Source organism: Furipterus horrens, unplaced genomic scaffold (genome assembly GCF_987537825.1).
Source record: "Furipterus horrens unplaced genomic scaffold, mFurHor1.1.pri manual_scaffold_3, whole genome shotgun sequence".
Lineage (NCBI taxonomy): Eukaryota > Metazoa > Chordata > Mammalia > Chiroptera > Furipteridae > Furipterus > Furipterus horrens.
Window position 1 is genome coordinate 27,052,462 of NW_028327173.1, and position 19,503 is coordinate 27,071,964.

Here is a 19,503-nt window from a genome sequence, read left to right on the forward strand (position 1 = left end):
CAAGAATGGAGGCTCAGGCAGGAGACAGAAGCCTAGGAGCTCCTTGTATTGCCTATTCTTTGTCTGCGGGCAGGACCAATGGGGTCCTGGTTTCTTCCCCTGTTTTTTTGGGAAGAAAGGTACTACTGGGCTCTGGCTTCCGCCTCCTGTGGATCCCGCCCCAGGAGGCCCTTTGGCTGTGATGGCTGTATGCCCAGAGAGCCCCTGCCTCTACCTCTCCCCCATAGTCCACCTCCATGCCTGTCCTGCTTTGGTCACAGATGGCATCCAAGCACTCAGGCTCTGAGACCCTGCACTGTTCCCTGGGTAGCTCCTCTGGCTGGTGTGCATGGTTAGCATTGCAGCACTGGGGACTATGTCTGGGGAGGAGACAGAGAGAACTGCCCCCGTACTGTGACCCCCCTGGCCACCTCTTTTCTCCCCCAGACATGGACCCAAGGGCTGCTATGTCATCTCCTGGGCAACCTCTCACCTTTCGCCCTAAGCCTGAGGAGGGAAAGGGACAGATTTAAGATTCCTGAGCCAGCCTTCAGGATTCCCAGCAGACATTTCACAAGATCCTCTCCCTCCCGCGGGGCCCAGCTGTCCAATCAAGTCACAGCCTGAGTGGTTTTTGGGACGCTCCAACTAGATGGGTGGACTGAAAGCAGAGGCGGGGTAGGTGCCTGGAGCAGGCCAGGCCTCTCCAGAGGGCAGCGGCAGCACGCGGAGGCAGGGAGGACAAGGGGGTGAGTATTGCTTGTGCAGAGCTGGTGACAGGGGCAGTCTAGAGTCCAGACCCAGCCTGTCTGTGGAGCCAGGAGGCTGGTGCCCACATGAGTCTCCCAGACAGGGACCCTCATCTAGACATGACCAGAAAGGAGATCCCCAAACGATTAACTTCAGGCAGCCAATCTCTTCACGTCAGACAGGGTTCTCAACAGTGGCTCAGAGCAAGTCAGCCCCCGCCCTTCTTATCCCAGCAAACAGCCCCCAACCCCAGTATCTCCCCACAGGCCAGGCTCCACCTGGACAAGCCCTGCTGGGGACAGGGCCACCCTCAGAGCCTGGGGAGGAGAGCAGCACCTTCAAGGACCATCTGCTTTGGCAGATTACCTCCTCTCTGAGGCCCACCTCCTGGATGTCAGACCCTCAGCCCACACCTCCTGGGGTTCACTGGGAGAGTTCCCATGGCATAAGAGGGGAGCTGTCATGGAGGGAGAGGAGAGGTGAGAGGCAGTGCTAAGGGAGGTAGCGGGACTTCCCTCTAAGGTATCTGGCCAACAACCCTGGGAACTAAGACCTCCTCGTGTTTTGCTATAGGAATGAGGTGGGAGGAGGTGGCTCTAGCCCAAGGGAGGAAGCAACCTTCCAGCATTCAGCTCCCCGGGAGCCTTTGCTTCCCAGGTCCTGGCCAGGGCCCTAGATGAGCATGCTACGTGCTGCAGATGCATTTGGCGGGAAAAGCTGCCAGAACACAGGGTGGGAGGAGGGTGTCACGGTTCCCAGAGGGGCCTCAGTGCGGCCAGCTGCAGGGATGCTACATTCCTCAAAAAAAGCAGCAGGGCTGGGAGAGGCAACGGTGGAACAAAGAACAAGACAGAAAACTCAGCAGGGACCACCAAGAGGCACAGACGGGGACACGCGGGCTCTGCCCTGGGCACAGGACCAGGCAGGGTGGACCAGTGGCCGTATCCCCCTTTTCCATCACTGGCCTGAGGTGAGGTCATGTTCACACAACATTCATTTGGGTTTCTTTTCAACAAGACACAGAGGGACATGGATTTCAGCCCATGTAGTCACCAAGACTGACTATACCCAGACAAATGAACGGATATAACATGGTCACACACAGACACACACACAGACAAACACACACGCACACAAACTACACTCTCCACTGCCAGCTGGGACGGGCCCAGTAGCCAACAGGCATGCAGCAGGGTGAGGGGGCCAGAAAGACGTGAAGACTATGTACAGGGGAGGAGGTGGGGGGTCAGCAGGCACCCCTTCCCACAGTGCAGCCCAGCCTCTTCCTGACATCCTTAGGAGCACGAAGGACTGGTGGCACTCTCCAGGGAGGACTGGGACAGGCGCCTGGTGAGGGATCCAAGTGTAGAGTCCGCCACGGAGGACGTGGGGAAGAGTTTGTACCAGCCCGTGACGGCGGCGCCCAGGTCCAGCTCGTCCAGCATGATCTGGGCCATGCCCATGAAGCACTTGTGGTCCATGCGGCCGTAGTCTCCCCAGACGATCACCTGCCAGTGGGGAGGAAGAGACGCACTGAGCCACCTCCCCAACTCCAGGGCTGGGCAGTGGGCCCAGGAACCTACATCTTTCACCAGGGCACAGACGGGACAGAGAGAGCTGAAACTCAGACTGATTCCAAGCAACAATTTACTGCACATTTAAGAAGTGGCAGGCTCCAACCTATGGACTTTACATATATCATCTCAATTGCTGCAGCCACCCAGGGAGAGGTACTATGTATTATTTTCACAAAGAGGAAACTGCTGCTCAGAGAGGTTAATCAATTAACCCAAAGATACACAGCAATCGGTGGCAGAGCTGGGAATGTACCCTAGGTCTGACTTCTGGGGCCTCCCAGCCTCCCAGATGACAGCCTACTCCAAGAAGGGGCAGACTGGGACCCCAGGAACTGGGTTCACAGCTCCCGCTCTGCCACCACGTCACAGTGGGGCCTGGCCAGCCCCACTGGACCCAGTGTTCCCACCCATCCCTAAAACTGGGAGAGGGGAATAGATTAGCTCAGTGATTTTTGAAGTTGTGTTTTTACTGGGGAACTCGTTTTTCAAAATGGAATCCCAATATACATAAAAACGAACAACCAAGACCCAACTCTCCCCCACAGAAACCTGGGGTTCACCAGTTCCTACTGTTTGCCAATGCCAGTGCCCTTGTTATAGAACCACCTCAGTCCAGAGGGGTAGCCCTCGACAAGACGTCCCACAGCCCAGAGAGCCCCTGGCTCAAGCCTCTCCTCTGCCACCTACGTGGCCTCAGGCAAGGCTGAGAGCCACCAACACCACTGCTGCCGCCACCGCTGAGTTAGCGAGTAGCTGTCTGTGTGCCAGGCACCATGTGAGGCCCTCTACAGGCACCTCTCATTTAATCTTCACAACATACTACAGCTAGTAAGTAACCAAGCTAGGACTTGAACCCAGAGACCCACCACCGCTCTGTTCTACCCCCATGTAACCTCTTGTATGCCTCAGCCACTTCATCTATGGAATAGGCATGATGATCCCATCCTCCCAGGACAGCGGTGAAGGGCTTGTCACTCTCGCGGCGTCGGGGGGAGTTGTTACCCTGACCTGAGCTTGACTCAGCTCAGCACGTCCTGAGCTGAAACCTCACACAAGTCACTTCATCTTTCTGAGACTGTGTCCTCGTTTGTAAGATGGGGAGAATCTTACCAGCTTCCCAGGATCATTCCCAGGGTGAAGCGAGGTCACAGTTGGGAAGCAGCTAGCACCGAGTGGTGCGGGGCTGATGTGCAATGGACACCAGCACCAGGTGGAAGCTGGGGGACAATTGAGTTGCCCTCCACACCTTGCTTTCCTTATGAATCAACCAGGGGCAATAACACCTTACTGGGTTGTGAGAGTAAACGGCCAGTGTGCATCAACGCACCTGGTCTCAGTGCCTGGCACAGGGTGAATCATAAACGAAACACGTTTCAAATTATGACTTGCAGTCTTCGAGAGCTGCCGGGTCACACTCACCTGCAGCACCTTGCCCTGGGGCCCCTCGTCAAAGAGCAGAGCCTGCTGGTACAGGGGGTCACAGGTCTTCTTGGCCACCTTTGTCTTCTTCTTGGCCAAGCAGGCCCCATTCTCAAGCAGGTAAACCTTGATGTAGGTGGCTGGGGATGGGAGAGAACATGGTGGGAGGAGTCCAGGAGAGAATGCTATGCCCTGCCCCATCCCTGACCTCCAGCTGATCCTAGAGGGGAGCAGGGCGGGTAGGGTGAGCTGACCGGTGGACAGATGGTTGAAGAGACGGACTCAAACACTGACTCCTGCATCCTCTCCCACCCCTACCCCTGTGAACTGGCCTTCCGGGCAGGCCATGGCTCGTGTCAAGAAGGTTGATTCAAGCCAACCGGGAACTGAGGGCTCATTAGACCTAGAGCTCAGAGGCATACCCGCCCCTGGCAGGACCCCATCTCCAAACTCCTTCCAGCTGCTCAGCCTCACCTGGGAGGGATTTGGAGCCAGGTTTGGGGGTCAGGCTCCGAGCCTCGATCACTTCCACCTCCAGCTGGCCACTCCGGTCCATGATGGTAATATGCACATCCCCTGCAAGAGAGAAGAGGGACAGTCCAGGCGGAGCCAGACCGGGGCACACCAGCCAGCCGCTGTGCAGAGTGCCCGTCTGCAGAGGGTGCTACCACACTGGCAAGGGCACACGATGAAGAAAACTGCCCTCCAGAGACCACTTTAAAGCAGCTGAGGAATGAATGCTCTAAGTCTAGAAGTCCCTTGGGGTGGGGCAGGGTCATGACCTTCAAGGGAGATGCTTGGGGACCAAAAAAGGCTGCCAAATTCCTATGTAAGACTGGCAAACCAAGGGGCTTCTATTTTATTGAGCAGAATAGGCAAGTTTGGGGACAGAGCTTCCTGGATCAGGAAGGCAGAGGGAGGCTGTGGGGTCGGTGGCTCTTATTCACCTTCTACACAGCAGCCCTCAGCCGCCCCCCTAAATACATGCTGAACAAATAAACAAAGAACATCAGCTTGAAGAGATGCTGAGATATGAGCCCACCCACGATGCGGGGCACTCCCTGGGAATGGGGGCCTGCTTGCACCCGTGCCAAAGGATGGGAGGAAGGCCAGCAGAGTTCCGGAAGCAGAGGACTAGGAACTGCTCACTTTGCTCCACAAAACGGGTCATCCAGCTGTGAAAATTAGTGTGTGTGGAGTCTTGTTGATTATCTGATTTCTAGAACTTTTAGCTTTGTTCAAATTCTGCTGGAATTTGAAACGATGCATTAGTCACTTGGAACATCCTTCAAGGGAGTGCAGACTCATATGCCTAGTGCAGAAAACTTAAAATAGGCCAGACCGTGGGTTCAGCCACCCATTTTAGATTCTCTGAGCCATTATGCTAGTGTTTGTATTTGGATACTTGGGAAGATGCAAATACAAACAAAGGCATTCTTGAATTCATCCCCCTTCCTCCAACTATTCTTGACCTCCCTACAAGGACATGGGAGGGGGATGTTTCAGGAATTAATCTCCTCCCTGTCTCACTGTAACATCCCCAAGGTAGCAGACACAAACCTGTAGTTTCCAGTTTAAGACACCAGAGAGCACCACACACATGGTAGATTCTAGGCCGTGATGGCGCATTTGGCTTATGAAGTGGCTGACTCCTCTCACTGCCTGGGCCAAGGGCTGGGAAAAGCAGACTCCCCAGGTCCTTAAGACTCTGAGAGTAAGGGCTGACAACTAGCCAAATCTAACCCCTGAGCCGGATAAGAGCTGATGCTCACCCTCTGAGGGTCTCCATGGAGCCCTCTTCCAGCAGACAGAGGCTCTGGTGGGAGCCCATGGGAGAAGACAGGGCGGTGCAGTGGGAAGAGTCCTGGCCTGGGATGAAATCCCAGCTCACTGCATGGCCCCCAGCAGGACACTGTCTGCACTCAGCTTCCTGTTGGCTGTGAGGTCAGTGCAGATGTCTGGGTCAGACACTGTTGAAGTCAGACTAATGGGGGAGAGGGTGGAAGTGAGGAGGCATCTTAGAGGAAGCTAGGCCTGGGAGGGGCTGCTGGAAGCCAACACATCCGATATCTAAGGGAGGGAGAGGAGGGAGCCAGAACTGCGGCTAAGACGACCAAGTACGGACTTCAGGAAGTGCTTCCTAGCTACAGGAAAGGGGGGTGAGAAAACTACTAAAAGACCTCCAGGTGCCAGACAGTTAGAAGTACCAAGTCAAATAAGACACAGTTCCTAAGGAGTAAATGAAATACTTCATTCAAAGCATCAAAACAAAACAAACAAACAAACAAAAACTCAATAAACTGTTGCTAGACTGCAGAATGAAGGCAGGTATTTTAATTCCCATTTTATAGGTGAGGAAACAGGCTCAAAGGGACTTCCCCAAGGCCACCCAGAGAACTGGGGATAGAACACACTCTGTGAAAGTCAATGTCATGATGGTTTCTGTTCGCCACTTGACGTCCAGCATGTGGCAGAGCCGGCACACAGAGCGCGTGGTGAAGTGAGGGAAGGAATGAGCTGGCAAAGCTGCCGCAGGATGGCCTTCCCCCGAGAAGGGAGGGATTCACAGGTGCTGGGCTCACCCCTTCTCACTTGCACAGAATCCTGAGTGAGGGCTCCTTTCTGCCGCTTGGGTCACGCAGGGCTCTCACCGTGCTCACCCTTTCTGCTGTGTGGCCGCCACCACCCCAGTTGCCCTACCCTCTAGAAGGCTCACCCATTGGTGGAGTTGCCAGTGTCTGTCGCCCCACAATCTGGGCTGGTCCCAGCCCATCCAGGAAATCGCTGAACTGGCTTTCGGCCCCAAGCCGGGTGGTGGGGAAGATGAACCTGGGGAAGAAGGCAGAGGGGCGCATGAGGGCATCTGGCTCGTGGGACGCAGTGGCTCTGCCTCTGAGGCACTGGGCACGCTCCTCTGTGCCTTGGTTTCCCCTCTATAGAGTGTGAGTGTACTACTTTGGCTCAGGACAGAGAGAACTGTTCATCTCTATACATTAAAGAAAAATAATTTGATATCACTTGAGAATGGAGACTAATGAAACTAACATAGCGATAGGCGACTTTTTAAAAAGAAAGATTTTATTTATTTATTTTTAGAGAGAGGGGAAGGGAGGAAGAGAGGGAGAGAAATATCAGCTGGCAGACTGGTTGCCTCTCATACACACCCTGACCAGGGACTAATGATCAGGAATCTAACCAGTGACCTTTAGCTCTGTCGGATGATGCCTAACCAACTGAGCCAAGCCCATCAGGGCTCTAAGATGAGTCTTAAAAGGCAGGGCTTGCTGAATACCCGTGTCCTCACCAGGGGATGCAAATGCTAAGAACCAGAGATATAGGCCAGAAATTTAATGCCTGAAGCAAGTCTCAAGAACTGAGGCTGAGTTGACTCTAACTTTGAGATCAAGTCAATGACATGAGGTGGTGCCCAAAACAGCAACTGAGTCCAAAATAACACAATGGTTGTGGGGGACCTGGAAATAGTAACAAGGAGAACTGACAGCACTGCAGCACACTAAGTGTTCCACATGCATCATATAATTTCATCCTTGCAATGACTCTGTGTGGCAGGCACTCTTATCCAGTTTTACAGATGAGAAAACAGAAGCTTCAAGATGTTAGAAACTTGTCTACAAAACAGAAATGATGCCCAACTTGGGTAGTTTTATGGCAAGAATTAGGACAGATGGTGCATGAAAAGTTTCACAAAAACACAATATGTGATAGTTACCATTATCGTTGTTACCATTGGGGGAAAGTGCTATCTGTTCATGTGCTCAAGCCTAGGTGCTCTGGGTATGCCAGCAAAAAAGGGACAGAAGAGGGAGGGCTGGCCCAAGTCTACTCATGGGCTACAATGGACCAAAGAAAGCCCTAAGATCTGGAACAGCTCAGGCTGCTGGCTAGATGGACCAAAGGTTGTTCCAGAACAAATCCCCTATTGAAAAGCTTGGCCTTGAGTCCCGCTTGGCCAGTGACAGGCAGGGAGGAGAGACAGGCTGCATCTGCTTATCAGAGAGGGCCTGTGTGTCTCTCCTCCACTCCCCAGGAGGGGGCTTTGAAGCTCACCCATTCATGGGCCTCAGTCAGCAATGGCCTAATATCAAATCCTTAGGACAATAGGCTCTGAGAAGGTTAAAGAAAGAAATGTACTCTGGAGGTCACATACTTCCAGGAGCTTGGTACAGAGAGTGTAGGGATTGTGAACAAAGGTTATAAAGTCAAATGGCCTTAATTCAAATCCTGACTCCATCACCGTGTAATAGCTGTGACCTTGGGTCGGGTACCTCACCCTCCTCCTGTGTCTCAGTTCTGTAGGCAGTATTGACAGCCCTCAGGATTGCTGTGAATGTTAGATGAGACTGTTTTTGGTCTGATAGTGGTTTCCCACAAGAAAAAGCACTGATCTGAAGTGCCCAGTGATGCCCTGCGTGTAGTGCGACGAAGTAAGTGCTCGTGGCTGCTCGCATTCATGCATGTAGGCAGCACAGTGAGGTACATGGCCACAGACTCTTACGAAATAGAGCCGATGGATCCTGAAATCACTGCACCTTAATGAGGTCAAATCAGAAAAGCTTCACTGTATAACCGTAGTTTCATAATTTAGAAGAGATCTGAGGGATTTTCAAATTTTTTTTACTGCAACCCATATGCAAATGTAAGAAATACATGTCTTAGGCCTTTGTATACCCATACATTAAAAAAAAAAAAAAAAAAAAAAACTAAAACAGAAGTTCATAAGGTACTGCAGCCTTGCTTCTTAAGATACAATTAAATTTCCATTTCTTTTTTGAATGCTGGTTTTACTTCCTGCCTATGAGTCACCACTCAGTTTGAGAAACTCTGACCCAGTACAAGCCCCTTCCCTAAACTCCAAGCAAGGCCACTTGTGAGAACTTCATTTATCTGTGCCATAAAAACAGTCTTAGATGTAAAGGATTTTTGAATCACATTTTCCTTTCAAATCTCCTCCCCTGGAGTGAGACAGTGTGCAGGTGCTGGGAGGCAGGAGGCATGAAATAAACAGAAGGGATGAACTGCTTCTGGGCCGCTGGGGTATTTGGATGAAAAACAGCAGCCTGGGCAGTAGGAAGACTGGGGCCCAGGCATTGGACATCCAGGAAGGGGAATGGAGGAAGGGACAGAGGAACCCAGACATCTGGCCTGAAAACCCAACTGGAGATTTTCCCACCCCGCCCCTGGCTCTGTGACTGGAGACCAGGGAGGATGGTGAGGACCACAGAGGGGCGGGCTGCACGCACGTGCCATCGGAGCTGTTGCTGTTGGTGCTCCCGTCGGTGGACTCCCGGCTGCCCTGGCGAGTGACCCGACTCCGCATCTCCACAGCGATGCCTGTCTCGGTGCTCCGCCGGATGTTGCTGCGCAGCTTCTTGGTGGCCCCTTCTGCAACCCCGTGAAGCACAGAAAGGGAACCAGGTCAGATCACCAATGAGGCTTCTCTGAGCGCACACCCAAAGTCACCCTGCTGGTGAGGGGGCATGATGGGCAGGGCTGTGACTGGAGGCAGAGGCACTGCTGAGATGACCTCCAGAGCTGGTTTGCAGCCTGACCTCTGGCCCTGCTCAGGGCAGTGACACGGCCAGAGCAGACTGGAAAGATGGCTGGAGGCAGAGTTGGGGCGAGGGAGGATGAGGGAGTGGAGTGGAGTCACTGGAGAGAGTCCCTGCCTTGCGGCCCTTGGCCCTTGGCCTCAGCCCCGACAGCTACCTTCCCCCTCAGTTTCAGCCCTTGCTCCAAAGTGTTGTTCCTGCCTCTCTCTTCTGGAAAGTAAGCTTGCCTTTTGCCAGATTTGCTCTCCCTCATGCACCATATCTCACTCAGACCTCACAACCCACCTGATACCTTCACAGGCCCTATAAAAGCCCCATGTGAAGCCTGGCCGCTCTCACACTAACAAGAGGTGATTAGGGAAACAAGATGGAGAGGGACAGCTGGGTCGGCCTGAACTGACTGGGGCTTTGAGAGGGAGGTCTGCAGACATGCCCTCGATGTGGGGCAGTGAGAGCTCGCCCGCACCTGTGCCTCCTGTTCACAGGGCCCCCCCTCCACCCTGCCCCATGCTCAGCCTTGCAGGGAACATGGGGCACTCTGCCTCTCCCAGCAGCGCACCATCCTGCCTGAGTTTCCATAGCAACCTCCTCAGCATTGCAGTGTGGTCCCTCTAGACACCCTCTCCTCCCGTGGGGGGCTGCACAGAAGATGGGTTGAGGGTTTACAGGGACTTCCCCTGCTGAAGCTTGGCTGCTGAGGAGCTTGCTGGGGAGGGAGGGGTGCTCAGACAGGGACTGTACCAGACGAGCCATTTGCTGTCGCTGGTTAGGAATCTAGGCAAATTAGGAGTGAAGTTACCTATAGGGATGGGGAGAGGCCGGGGATGGGACAGGCAGTGCAGCACCCCCAAAAATAGTGGGGAGGGGGAGTTGGCTATTCAAGATCATGGTCCTCAAAAGGGGGGACTTTATTCCTCTTGCTTTGTCCCACTTATCTTTCAGGAAGTCCCACTGGGAGAAGGAAGGCTAAGAGGGTTAGCATCACCGGCAGACAGGATGGGGGGCAGGGAGTGGGAGGTGGTGAGGAGGAATGTCGTCTTTGAAACCATCCCAGTTTCTGGGATATTGGAATAGTTAACTATCCAGGAGTATATATATATATATATATGACTTGCCCGTCCCTGGGTCCTTACTGCCACCCTCCTCTAACCCAATTAAAAGACAGGTAGGTCTGTGGGAGCTGCATTTTACCTCCCCTCCACTTGAATACCCCCCCAACACATGACCCTAGTTCTTTTCTTCTAGAGCTCAGGAAAGCTTTGATCCACTTGGAAGAAAATTTACCTTCTTTGATCAGACCTGCTCAATCCACTGTGACCCCTGGTAGGGGAATCACAGAATCCTAAAATGTTAGAGACAGCTCAGCTAGCGCCCTGCCCCTGCCATTTCACAGACGGGGAGCCCGAGGTCCAGGCAGCCGTAAGGCCCGGGCTGACTCCCAGTCTACCGACGTGCAACTTCTCACTCTTCTGCACCAGCTCTGCAGTGGATTCAGATGTGATTCACCAGAGATTAAGTTCCACTTCTTCTGTGTGGGGAGCAAAGTCTTGCAACCTTAGAGAAAATCCCTCTACTCTTTTATACCCATCCAGTCTCTGAACCTTGGTGATCTGGGGAGTCACTTTGCCCTGGCCTCTTTTTCAGAGAACCCAGCCGAGTTGCAATAATTCTGTGGTCCCTGGAGACTGAAAGACTCCAGGAAGCATCCCATCTGTCTCAGCATATAAAAGGGAGAGGCAGTTGTAGCTCCCAACCGCACTCCCCATGGCATCTCCTGGGATGATGCTGAGCCCTCTTTCCACCTGACCCAGAGCCCAGAGGCGGGGCTGGTGGGGCTGCTGTCCTTGGTGCTGAAAAGAGGAGCTGCATTTGGCCAAGGGTTGGGGCAGCCCAGGATGGCCTTGTGTGGACCCAGTCTAAGGCTAGACCAGAACCCACAAGTGTCCCGGGACCCCAAAATTCTTATCCCACCCTCCTCACTGCTCCCACAACTTAGATAACTTTAGATCCAGAAGAAAGCTAGGAGAGAGTCTTGTTAGCTCCATGTTACAGAGGAAACAGGCCAAAAGGGAAAGTCACTTTCCCAAGGTCCCATGAGGAGCTACAGCTAAGACCAGTCTTTGGAAGCCACTTCAGGGCAATGTGAAAGGAGTAGGCAGGAGGCAGGGGAACTGGAGGGGAGGCTGGTGTAATAGTCCAGGCTTTGAAACAAAAAGGAGATGGGGGGAGCTCAAGCCAATGCAGAATATGAATAAACTAGGAGGAAAGAGGCCCGTTGGAAGGCAGACCCAGAGCTCAGAAGATTGGGCCCAGAAGAGGAGTTCCTTGCCACTTCACACAGCCTAGCCCTGCAGGGAACAGGGCTGTCCCACCTGGGGACCACAGGGAACACCCTTCTGGGACCTTTCCCCAGAAGGTAGTTTCCAGGACCCATTCCCAAGTTAATCCAGCCTCATACATGCCTCTGGAGCCACACTGTCCCATCCAGGATGGGGTTCCAAGCTGGGGCACTGGCAAGCTCAAGGCTTAGGGGGAAAAACGGGACAGGGAATTATAGATGGGAGAGGGGTATGCTGCACGCAGGCGGCAGAGCTGTGAAGGCCAGAGAACTCTTATTTGTTGGCTCTACTGTTTGACCAGGGTAACAACACCACCACCAATGTGGTACCAAGTATCTGCAATGTACAGGCTGGTGCCTTTGGCTGTCCTACGTCATTTAATCCCCTGGACAATCTGCAAGGTGTGAATTATTGTCCTTATTCTACAAATGAGGTGGCAAGCTCCAGAGAGGTGAAGTAACTTGCCTGAGTCACACAGCTAGTAAACAACAGGGTATGGCTCTGCAGACCACCGTGAAGTTGTTTTTCAGGAAAGTGCTTTCCCCTCTCCAGGCTCAGATGCTTCATCAATAAAATGAGTACACTGGACTAGACGGTCTCAAGGGGCCCCTCCTGCTCTGACATCTGGTGATCGGATGATTCACAGAGACCTTCAGTTAGAGGGGCATCTATGCGATTCCTCCGGCTCAGGCCCCAGGCCTCCAGCCATGCCCTCACACACCAGAGACTAGTGATTCGGGAGCCCCATTGTCACTCATCTCCCAGTGAGGAGGGAGGTCTCCTTGGTGTCCGCTCCAGTCCCTGCTTGCTGACCGGTAGTGTAGGTAGGTGGACAGCCCCAGGCAGACCACTGCAACATCTCCCCGTGACTTGCGGCCCTGCCCTGGCCTTGAAAAACTGCTCCTGCAAATCACTTGGGATCTGAAGAAGCTGTTGGAGCTGAGGATGACTCAGCTGAAGGTCAGCAGAGCGCAGACTCTGGGGGCCCAACACCTCTTCGACCTCCTGACCCTAATCCTACCCCTTGGTCCTGCCCCAGACCAACTCCTGGATCTCCAGGTCCCCATCTTCCTGACTCCTTCAGGTCAGGCCTACACAGTGTATTCCCAGAGGCCATGCCCACTTCGGGGTGCCAATAACTGCAAGCCCCCTCCTCATTTAGCATTTCTCTGAGCCAGAAAGCACACCGCAGCTTGTGTGCTGGAAAAGACCATCCCACGTGCTCCTGTGGAAGGCTTTGTAAAAAGCTATTTTAAGGCCTGGAAAAGTCCCCCACCCCCAGCCCCAACTGGGACTCTTGATGAGCATTCTCCCCAGATCTTCCGGCACCCCCACCCCCTCACCGCCCCCATCCAGCTGCCTATTTGAAGGTTTCTTGGGGAAGTTGTTACTCTGAGCAAAACAAGCAGGAAGAGATTTTAATACACAACCAGCTGGTGTCTGGGCTGGTGCCACAGTGAGGAGGTCTTGGGGTGGGGGCGTCTGGCTCCTCTGTGCTGTAGGGTCCAGGTGCGATTGTTTGTAATAAGGTGGGTCACCCCCTACTCTGAGCACAAGTGGGATTCCATAACTAGATGTCTGAGAAAGTATAATCTATTTGTCAGAATGTAGCTGATAAGGTGTGTGAATGCGGGTTTTTGTGAGGGATGTGCATACGCATGTATGACATGTTTCTGTGCCCATGGGCCATTGTGTGTATGTGTGTGTGTGTGTGTGTGTGTGTGCATGAGAGAGAGAGAGAGAGAGAAAGAGAGAGAGAGAAAGAGATGTTGCTTCAGTGACCTGCATCAGCCTGTATCGGAGGACTGTGCTTGTGTGAATTGCAGGACTGGCTCTATTTGTGACCGTGTACTGTGTGAACAGCTATATTGCCCTTTTCTGGCAGTGAGGTAGTGGCCACCTAAGCAACTGAGCATGCTATTTATATAACTATGCAAGGCATGTGTCTTTGTGAGTGTATGTCTCTCTTGTGACTTTGTAATGTATTTGTGCGGCTCTTTGGAGTACTGAGGAAGCTCGGAGATTATTGGTGAGACTGAATCTTGTGGAGGTGTGTGTCTTTGAAGTTGTGTTGCTAGCACAGGGCCAGGAACATGGATAATGTGCAAGTTTGTGCGTGGGGGCAGCAGAAGGTAATGGTTAGGAGCTCGGACTCTTAAGCCCAACTGCTGGGGTTTGAATGCAGGCTCCACCACCTACTAGCTATGTATTTTGGGGCATCTCACTTCTTTTCTCTGTGCTTCAGTACTTGCCTCATAGAGTTACATGAGAATTCAATGAGTCAGGACATGTCTGGACCCAGAATAGCATCCAGTATAATGGTAAGAGCTACGTAAGTGTTTGTGGGTATGGATGCATTCATCCATAAGGACAGTTTCTGGGTGAAAGGAGACCCACCCCAGCCCGTGGTGTCCCGCACCCTCTCACCAGGCTGGGGGAGCTGAAGTGTGCTCTTGCTCCACTGGGTCAGGCCCACAATGGCCACCATCTTGGCTCCAAGGCTGCTACGCCGCTTCTTGGCGGTGGTGGTCCCGGTCCCACCCCCAGCTTGCTGAGATCCACAGATTTCACCGCTGATGCTGGAGCTCCGAACCACATTCCTGGAGCCTGTGGCTGAGGCCGGGCCTGGCTCCCCGTTAAACATGGTCCGAGGAGCGGCAGGGCCTCAGGCAACACTGTAGGAGAGAGAAGAGACAAAGGGGTCCCATATCAGACACCGGCGCCAACTCTACCGCATCCACCACTTCTTAGCTGTGTGACCTTGAGCAAGTCGCTGAGCCTCCCTGGGGTTGCGAGGATTCAAGAATGGGTGCAGAATAAATGCAACTATTTTATTAGCACATGGGTACCCTGGCAAGTGACTGGGTTTGGTGGTAAAGGCAGAGGCTGTAGCATCAAATGGCCCACTCTTGAGTTGCTGTGTGACCCTGTGACCAAACATCCTGGAGTTTCAGTGAACACTTCAGCAAAACAAGAAATACAAACACCTACCTCATGAAAGTGTTGTGGGGATCAAATCAGTGCATGTGAAGGTGCCTAGAACATCATCAGGCATAGAGTAAACATTCAATAAGTGTTAGTGATTGTTATTTATAGCCAATACTAAGAACAGGGAGAAGAAAACTGGCTCCAACCTGTGTGGGCTGCGGAAGAGGTCCTCCTGCTTGAAGGGGATGGTACAGAAAAGCCTAAAGATGCAGGCAAAAGTCACCCTTACTGCACTGCTGAGAGGCGGCTGCTATAAGCATTTCATCCTATTTCCTCCCAATCTGTTTCTATGCATTTTATTTTTATTTTATTTTGGGTAGTTTCCTTTTAAAAAAATTTTTTTATTTATTTATTTTTAGAGAGAGGGTAAGGAAGAAAGAGAGGGAGAGAAACATCAATGTGTGATTCCCTATAGTGTGCCCCCAACTGGGAACCTGGCCCACAACCCAGACATGTGCCCTGACTGGGAATCAAACAGGTGACCCTTTGGTTTGTAGGCTGGCGCTCAATCCACTGAGCCACACCAGCCAGGGCTGTTCTCTGCACATTTTAAAAATAATTGAACTCATTCTGCAAGTACAACTTGATATTCTGGTACTTTTCACTTAACATTATATCACAAGCATTTCCCAATGTTATTAACACTTTGTGTAAATGTTTTAATGACACCTGTATGGAGGTAGCGTAATTGACTTAAATATTTCAATACGGTTACCTCTCAGATCAGGTCTGTCTCTCCATCTCCCTCCTGTATTTTAAACAGTACTGAAATAAACATCTTTCTACACTGATTTCATCTGCTTATTTCCTAGGGTTGGTTCCTATCTATAGAGTGACTGGTTTAATGGGGTGTGGGCACTGCTGGTAGCTTCCCCAGCATCTATTCTTTCTCCCTGCTTCCTGACAGAGCACTGGTTTTATCCAGTACCATCCCTCCTAATTAGTTTAAGCTAGTCGGTGAGTGTCCTTCACCTTGGTAACTCTTACTGGTCCAGGGATGAGCATGTGACAAAGTGGGCCCAATCCAAGTTCAGGAAAAGACTTGGATTCCATGTTTACAAGAGAGGTGGAGGTCTCAGGTGGAGGTCTCTCCCTCCCTTCCTCCCTCCCTCTCTCTCTCTCTCTCTCTCTCAACTCTTCCCCCAGGGAGGGCCCAGCCCTAGGATGAAGCCAGAGTTGCTGAGACAGCACAGCACAGAGACAGAAAGGACCCTGGGCGGCCCTGGAGCCTGCCTTTCTCTGGCCTTTTGGCTATGTGGGATAATTTATTTTACTCTGCTTAAGCCAGTTTGAGTCAGGGTTCTGTTACAGCCAAAAGCATCCTACCTGATACCAAGGGCATAAACACTTTTTTGATTCTTGGAATGTATTGCTAAATTCCTTTCCAAAGTATACAAGTCTCTCTCCCTATTAGCTGCATTCAATGAATATTTAAGCCCCTAAAATTCCAAGGCCTATGTTGAGTGCCAAAGACACAGCAAGGAGCCAGGCCAGCCTCATCCTGCCCTCCTAAAGCCTCCAGTCCAGGAGGAGGACAGTAAATAACTAATTATGCAATTAAATATTTAACGACAGTTCCGTTGAGTGCTAGGGAAGAGGGCAGAGGGCGCTGGGAGCCACTCTGGGGGAGTCAGGCAGCAGGCATCTATGGCTCTGGGTTATACAGAGGTGCAGTCTCTGACTATCGGCCTTTCAACTTGGCTGAAAGTTTGACGCTTGGGCCGAGTATTGGAGAGAAGGCCGCTCTAGCATGCTCTGCACCCAGCCCTTCCTGGCTGTCGTGCCCACAGAGTTTTTCCTAGGGGAGCTCCCAACCCAGGGCTCAGGGACACTTTGCTTGACCCTCTGCCCTTAGGCCTGTCACCCTGTGGAAACCCAACTTTTCAAAAGGGCAAAGAAAGGGGTGGGAAAATAGAGGTGGGAAAAGAAAGGCACCCCTCTAGCTCATGAGGAAAACAGTCCCCAGACTGCTGACAATGGCAGCCTGGTCTCCGGGTCAGCATGGCTCCTGCTGGGCTGGCGAATTGGGGCTGACCACGGGGATGAGTCAAAGATGTGTCTTGCCTTCTTTGTGGCTGTCTGGACTGTTCTCACTCACCCTGTGATGTGTGCAGAGCCCTGGATTGTATTTCTCCATCCATCCCCCGTCAACCTTGCAGTTAATGGAAAGTTTCCTGGACTTGGGCCTATGATGATCTCTTCTCTTTACTTTCCAATTCTAGTGCCAGTTGGTGTGTTTTTGGGGCATCTGCATGGTCTTTAGGTGGATGGTGGGAGAGAGCTTATCTGATACTTTGAATCTGTGACAGCATAAGCCTAACTTGCTCTTGGAAGTATTTCTGTTAGGTGTGTAGTTATTTCCACATTGCAGATGAGAAAATTGAGTCTCTGAGATGTCAAGGCCTTGCCCATCCTACTCAGCTAAGAAGTGGCAAGGCCTGCACTCGAACCCAGGTCTCCTGTTTCCAAAAAGAGACAGACACACTCTGCAGCCTCTGCCCCTTCAACTCAGAACCCACCCAAAGATGTAGGCCCATCCCTCCCTCTCAGGCTTGTCCCTGAGTCTCTGGGCAATTTGAGAAAACTGCCCCAGAGCAGCCAGACTACAGGAAGCTCAAGAACACCACTCCCAGGGGACAAGAAGGCAAGTGGATGAGGGACAAAATTCTTGACCCTGCCAACCCAGGGACTCATATTTCCTCATGAATAATAAATGGCACCGACAAGCGGATGGTTTGACATCCAGGACTCGGCACCATCCACAGCCACTCTCATCTTTAACTACCCAGGAAGCCTGGAGAGCTGAGGAGCGCCTGGGAGGGCCAGTCCGGCCTGCCCTCCCCAAGGGGATAGGAGCCGCCAGACCCAAAGCACTGGACCCGAGGTCATAGGGCCTGACCTCCAGTACAGGAGTCCTGGGTAGGCAGCTGGGGGTGGGGTGTTAAGAATCAGGAGGTGGGATTAGAATGTATAAAGATTCCTTGTGTTACCTTCACTGGGACTTGGTTTCCTCATCTGTGTGTAAAACAAAGGGGTTGGACTAGGTGATCTTATGTTCCTTTGCCTCAGACAACGGAGTCTGTGAACATATACATAGTGGCAGGTTCAGAACCGGGGCTCTAGTTGCTTCTCTGGCAGCCAGTCTAGCTCAAGAACAACAAGACAGGAAGACAGACAGAGCTGGCCACCTGGCCCCTATGAGGAGGGAAGTCTTACTACACAGTGACCCCTGAGCCATCAAACCACAGGGACAGGAAAGGGGCAGGAGGTGGAGAGGGGACACAGCACCTCTCATTCTGGTGGCTCAAAAAGATTGCTAACTGAATGACTTTAGCCTTCGCACAAAAGTCACTTCAACAATTTCCTGCCTCTGAGCAGGTCTGTCCCTCCCCTGACCCGACCTCATTGGGTCACGGGGACCTCACTCTCATGTTTTCCCTGCTGTCCCTGCTCTTTGGCTACAGCAGCATCTACCAGCACAGCTCAGATTTACCCTCCACAGAGCAAGCTACTGCCCTGGCTGCTACCCCGACTCCCACCAAAGTGCCACCAGCAGATAGATACTTTCCAAACTCCCCAAGGAACAAGCCTTTTCTTTCCTGCCCTTGAGGTCTGGCCTGTCCCCTGAGGTCTCAGTGCCCTCAGAGCTTCCCCAGCCCTCTTCTGAATCCAGACAACAGTAGGTCTCAGGGCTCTGCCAAGCCACCCCGGGCCCCTTGGTCCCTTTGACCATATGTGTAACCAGATAATGAACTTTTCTTTTTTTGAGAGTCAATGAGACCATCCCAGATAAACATAGCCACCCACCCTTCAATAGGAAAGACCAAGGACTCTCTCAGAGACTGGTGGGCTGTTAGTCTGAAAGAGATTACAAATAACTGAGGTTCTTGCAGCCTTTCCCAATCCACCACCCACAGCAGACATCACCAATCCATCTCCTTCCCATCGGGGCAGATGTAACCTCAGAATCCCTTTCAACACTGCACTCCAGACCCACTGATGAGAACCAACTCAGGAGTTAAAACCGATTTGCCATCCCTATTTCAGCCTGAGCCTTTCATTTTGAAGGGTAGGAAATCAAGGCACAGAATGGGAGACACAGTCAGGGTCACACAGCAAATTGTGACAAAATCAGAGCTCCAACCCAAATCTCCTAACTCCCAGATTCCACATCACCTGTCAGATGCTTCCTCCTCACCTCTCACCCTGAAGAAAACCCAAACTCACCTAGCTGATGAATCTGAGTGTGGCGTTCTGCATCACAGGGGGCTGCGCCCCTCCCAGCAGCACTCCCCTAGGGCATTGACACAGGCTTCCATGAACTTCAGAGACACCAGTTTTCAAGAAAGGAGGTGAAGGCAATCAGGGTAGCTCCTTAGAGGAGAGGATGTGATAAGACTCTGGAAGGAAAGAGGAGAGCTTTGAAGACATCTGTCCTCAAGGGCTTCCAGTAGCTTATGGAGTAAAAAGACAGTCTTTGGACATAGTGATATGACCTTGAGCAAATCATTTCAACTCTCTGATTCTCTGTTTCCTCATTCATAAAATTGTCCAAACTCCTGGGTTTCCCTGGGGCCTTTAGGAACTTTAACTTCAAGTTGTTGGTGCTGAAGCTCCACCTACAACTTTAAAACTTTTAACACACGAAGGACTCAGCTAGGTCCAAATGCTAATCAGCTCTAGACACTATTCTTCCTTCATCTATGGTCCCCCTGACTAATGGCATCTGTGTCCCTCCCCAGATTCTCTGTGATAGGCCCAGCACTCAGGAGAGTTGGGGGTGGGGGTGGGGGGCTCCTGGCTCCACCCCCAGCCATGTGGCCCTGAGCAAGTCATTTAGCTTTTCTGAACCTCCATCTCCTCTTCTATAGAATGCATCTA

General features: G+C 52.1%; 1 protein-coding gene across 1 annotated transcript in view; it reads right to left on the reverse strand.

The window, feature by feature from the left end:
• Positions 1 to 1,187: 1,187 nt before the first annotated feature.
• The window catches only part of RIMS3 (regulating synaptic membrane exocytosis 3), a 33,377-nt gene continuing 15,061 nt past the window's right edge, over positions 1,188 to 19,503 (reverse strand). Inside the window, exons 2-8 of the mRNA XM_090269197.1 lie at positions 18,850 to 19,022; positions 14,062 to 14,309; positions 8,987 to 9,128; positions 6,442 to 6,554; positions 4,200 to 4,301; positions 3,726 to 3,865; positions 1,188 to 2,237 (exon numbers count right to left, since the gene is read on the reverse strand). Of these exons, the coding sequence (XP_090125323.1) occupies positions 2,025 to 2,237; positions 3,726 to 3,865; positions 4,200 to 4,301; positions 6,442 to 6,554; positions 8,987 to 9,128; positions 14,062 to 14,278 (927 nt within the window). The 5' untranslated portion in view covers positions 14,279 to 14,309; positions 18,850 to 19,022 and the 3' untranslated portion in view covers positions 1,188 to 2,024. The remainder of the gene's footprint in view (positions 2,238 to 3,725; positions 3,866 to 4,199; positions 4,302 to 6,441; positions 6,555 to 8,986; positions 9,129 to 14,061; positions 14,310 to 18,849; positions 19,023 to 19,503) is intronic.